General features: G+C 45.2%; 1 protein-coding gene across 1 annotated transcript; it reads left to right on the top strand.

Moving 5' to 3' along the window:
* Window positions 1–1,438: 1,438 nt before the first annotated feature.
* On the top strand, window positions 1,439–3,852 carry LOC147621948 (cytochrome P450 78A4-like). The gene is made up of 2 exons (XM_086822964.1): window positions 1,439–2,592; window positions 2,988–3,852. Exons 1-2 carry the CDS (start codon window positions 1,561–1,563, stop codon window positions 3,618–3,620), a joined length of 1,665 nt encoding a protein of 554 aa, XP_086679090.1. The 5' UTR covers window positions 1,439–1,560; the 3' UTR covers window positions 3,621–3,852.
* Window positions 3,853–4,419: the final 567 nt, after the last annotated feature.

The raw sequence follows: 4,419 nt of genomic DNA on the forward strand, positions 1-4,419 counted from the left end.
AAGTTTCTAAAAAAACACTATTCCCTTTATAAAAGTGGGCTTTGCATTCTTGTAGTATAATCGGATTAAGATGGAGATTTTATCCCCTCGCTTGCGCTTTTTGCCGGATGAGCACTCCTCAACCAAAGGCTCACCCTCTTTGGCCAAACTGGAATGGAGCTTTGATACCAATGCAATGAAGCTCTGATACCAAAGCAATGGAGGAAACCTAAGGGCTGGACTAATTAGCATGAAGTACACACATGTTGGAAGTGTGGTGTGTTAGCCTCTCACCTAGAGGAAGCTCATCATAGGGAGAAATACCTAGAGCACTCATCCATGGAAACACATGTTCCAAGGAGAAAAGATGACCAAATGTCATAAAGTGAGTAAAAGATCCTAGCACATGATAGGAATCTCCTATTTATAGCCCTAGGGCCCCATGTGCCCCACAAGTGTAAATGGACCCTAACCCCATTTGCTTAGGCCCATCCCCATGTTCATGTGCACCACTAGGACACTTTGTTACAAACCATCCCCTCCTACAATGATTTCGTCCTCGAAATCAAAGGGTGGTCGTACATAAAACATATACAAGAGTCTATGTACAAAAGCCAAAAATAATCACATCCATGACTGAATGTAGCGGAAGGCCCGTGTATAAATCATATGATCCCCTGGGTCACCTTCTTGTAAATCTACTCCAAAAAATAGGACAAAAATAGACACTTAATGGATTAATAATAGAATTGTAAGCTCTCTAAGCAAGATAATGCAAGAAAATCTCTCAATTTTGGTTGCTAAAATCTCTGTAAACCCTAATTCAAAAATCAAGATCAAGAAAATCAAGATCAAGAAGTTCAAAAATCAAACAATAAATTAGATTAGGGTTCTGAAAACAATTTCGAAAATGATTAATAAATTTTTTTTTGCTAATCTTGTCAAACAAGAAATTAACAAATCGAAAAGCTGTGTGAAAATCAATTTCAAAAATGATTAACACTAATCACTCCTTAAGCAAAAGGCTTTAGTTGAGCAAGATACCTGGCACTCTCTCATTGGTCTTCCCACTATTGCAAGTGCTTTCCCTGCCTGCAAATCCCTCAGGATTCTGCTGTAAATGCGCACAGGACAGGAACGCAATGTTTACCATGGGACCTCACGGGCTCCGAAAGGGCTTGAGGGCTGGTCCTATGAGACCAGTCACCAGGCCCTTATCGTTATGTATGCATTGAAGTTTTGAGCTGGCGGCTGGACTAGGCGGCTAGGCCCTATAGAAGGGGAAAGGCGGCGTGGTGTACGATCCTGTGTGTGTGGTAGAATCTGTGTCACCTGTGTAAACGCCGGAAGGTGGGCCCCGCACTGGCAAAGGCGGCTCAAGAGCTCGAGCATTATTAGAAGGTTCAAGTGGCACGTGTGAGCTACTAGTACAAATGCGGCCTTGCGGCGCAGTATTTCCCACAGCACATTTCACCGTCACACAGGCTTTCACCACCCTTATCTTGCCCTTTTATCTATCCAACTCTTAACTGCTGTTCATGTAGGCTAGCTGAAGATACTGTCCTCACCTACACGCTGGGTATGGGCTCACATAACGTTTACCGGAGTGAGAAAGGCTTGTGGGTTTACGCCTTGCCCCTCCTCACGAGCTCCCGCTGCTCTACTGTGGTTGTGGGCCGGGGTGAGCATGGGAGCTCTCCATGCTCTCTGTGCTTGCTTCTGGGAGCATTGATTTGCATATGCGTTGCTTTAGCTCTCATCAAATGGGCTTCCCCTGGCGGCCCTGCGTGGGGGTCCGCCTTCAGAGCCACCTTCCCGGCCGCTATCCCAGGCCCCCGCGGTTGGCCCATCCTAGGTAGCCTCCTGCACATGGGCCACGTCGCCCACCGCACCCTTGCACACTTCGCCGCCCTCCACCATGCCCTCCCCTTGATGGCCCTCAGCCTCGGCTCCACCCGTGTCATCGTTGCTAGTAAGCCTTCTTCTGCGAGGGAGATCCTCACAAGCTCTTGCTTTGCCGATAGACCCCTCAAAGAGTCTGCCCAGCAGCTTCTGTTTGACAGAGCCATTGGCTTTGCACCCTATGGTGATTACTGGAGGAAGCTGAGGAGGATAGCGGCCACCCATCTCTTTGCCCCGAGAAGAATTGCGCAACATGAAGTGCACAGACAAGCAGAGGTTCAAGCCATGCTAGACGCCATAGGCACAAGCTCAAAGAGTGGCCAGCAGAGTGTCCTGTTGCGCCCCTTTCTTCAACGAGCTGCTCTGAACAATGTGATGATCAGTGTGTTTGGGAAAAGGTACGATTTTGGCAGCCAATGTGAAGAAGCAATTGAGCTCCAAGCCATGGTCAGAGAAGGTTTTGAGCTTCTAGGGGCTTTCAACCTTGCAGACCACCTGCCTGCCCTTAAGGCTTTTGATACACAGCGTATCAGGCAACGTTGTGAAGCACTTGTCCCAAGGGTGAATGCCTTTGTGTCCAATATCATGCAAGAGCACAGGCAGGCACTGAAGGAAGGTACTCATGATGAGTGTTCCGATTTCGTGCATGTTCTGCTGGGCATGCAAGCTGAGGAGAATCTCGAAGATGCAGACGTTATAGCCATTCTTTGGGTAAGTTTTTGAATGCAGCTGTATGCGCTCCTAAAGCACACCAATAATTCCTCACTAAGATGTTACTAATGCAGGGCCATATGCTCTTCAAACACATCAACCATCATAATACTCTGCCTTCTTGGGCCTTATGCATAATGCAACTCCATGTGTAGTCCATTATTTAGTGGGCCTCATTTCTGGCATTAATGCAAGGGTAGATGCTCTAAAAACATTAATTACCAGTGTATTAGTGATGAACATTATTCTTATCTAATGCACATACAGTGATATTTTCTTTTAAATCCAATTACCTCCTTGAGCAGCCATCCAGTTCTCAGACAATTAATTTTTCACTTATGAATTCAATTACCTATTCGAACCAGCATATTTATGCAGAGCTTTCTTCCTTGCAGGAAATGATATTCAGAGGCACAGACAGCGTTGCCATATTGCTGGAATGGGCTCTGGCCGAGCTCGTACTGAACCCAGGAGTTCAACAAACACTTGCTGCAGAGCTAAAGGCAGTGGTTGAGGAGGGCAGGAATGTGTGTGATTCTGATATACCCAAGATGCCCTTCTTACAAGTTGTGGTGTATGAGACCCTAAGGCTGCACCCTCCGGGGCCTCTTCTGTCTTGGGCAAGACTAGCCATCCATGATGTGGAGATTGCAGGCTACCGCGTGCCAGCAGGAACAACGGCAATGGTGAATATGTGGGCAATTACACACGACCCTACAATTTGGTCCAATCCTCTCAAGTTCTCACCAGAGCGCTTTCTTGGGCATGAGGGAGGACCAAATATTGACATAAGGGGGGGTGATTTAAGGCTGGCACCCTTCGGTGCAGGGAGAAGGGTTTGTCCGGGACGAGCGTTGGGGTTAGCCACCGTTAATCTTTGGTTAGCTCGGTTAATTCAGCGGTTTGAGTTTAAAGCTGATCCTAATCATGAAGTAGAGCTCTCCGAGCTTTTGAAGCTGTCTTGTGAAATGAAAGCCCCTCTGGTTGCCTGTCCTCTGGAGAGAGGGCGATTTACATCAGGAGCTTAGTGAGATAGGCTACGTAGCTGAAGCATACCCGGTACAATCGCATGCTGTTTTTTGAGTACCGTTTTGACATGCACTTTTTTTTTGGGGGGGGTTCTAGAATCTATACACTAGAAAAGAATTTTTGTATCTGGTCCTGCCCCTCCTAGTCAAAATCGGGGTGGATCATCTTGTACCACACTTACCATATGGTGAAGTTTTCTCTTCCAAAAAAATCCATGGTTTGCTTTACACATCTCATCTCAATGGCACAAAATTTCCACCTCATCTTAAAAATTCAAAATTGAAATTCATAAAATGGTGTTTCCAAGCTTCAATTTCCTCTCTAGGGCTTTACCCTAGCGTGAATGCCAGATGTAGGAATTGAGTCTCCCCACTACAAGAGCAATTTAGAATTGACTCTACCCACTATCGTAGTGGAAAGTGATGGTATCTAACTTTATAAAAAGGCATCAATTTATTGAAAGGTTTACAAGAAAAACTTTAATTTACAAAGGAGGCTATAAATTATCATGAAAAATGTAGGGGGTGTATCATCTCATTGTTTCTCTTCTTGTTAACCTCAATGTTTGTGTGTTCCTTGTGTACACACTTGTGTGGTTATGTGATGTGTATTGTTTTACTTTTTGAGAGAATCATAGGTTTCACAATTAAGTGGCATTGAAATGCATTTCATGGTAACCATGGCTCAGCCGAAGTTAAAATTACATCCAACCATTTTTTAATGCATTATAACATCCTCTAGTTCAGCTCTTCCATTTGTTCTTGACTTGAAATTTATCTCTAAAGGTATTTCTAAAGG

The sequence above is a fragment of the Cibotium barometz genome, chromosome 29 (genome assembly GCF_041138505.1).
Source record: "Cibotium barometz isolate CiBa-2024 chromosome 29, ASM4113850v1, whole genome shotgun sequence".
NCBI classification, from domain to species: domain Eukaryota; kingdom Viridiplantae; phylum Streptophyta; class Polypodiopsida; order Cyatheales; family Cibotiaceae; genus Cibotium; species Cibotium barometz.

Bases quoted from the DNA above. Each gene is read 5' to 3' on its own strand.
- LOC147621948 (XM_086822964.1), top strand. From the start codon at position 1,561: ATGGGCTCACATAACGTTTACCGGAGTGAGAAAGGCTTGTGGGTTTAC. The intron at 2,593-2,987 runs GTAAGTTTTTGA...TCTTCCTTGCAG, and splicing joins ACGTTATAGCCATTCTTTGG to GAAATGATATTCAGAGGCAC.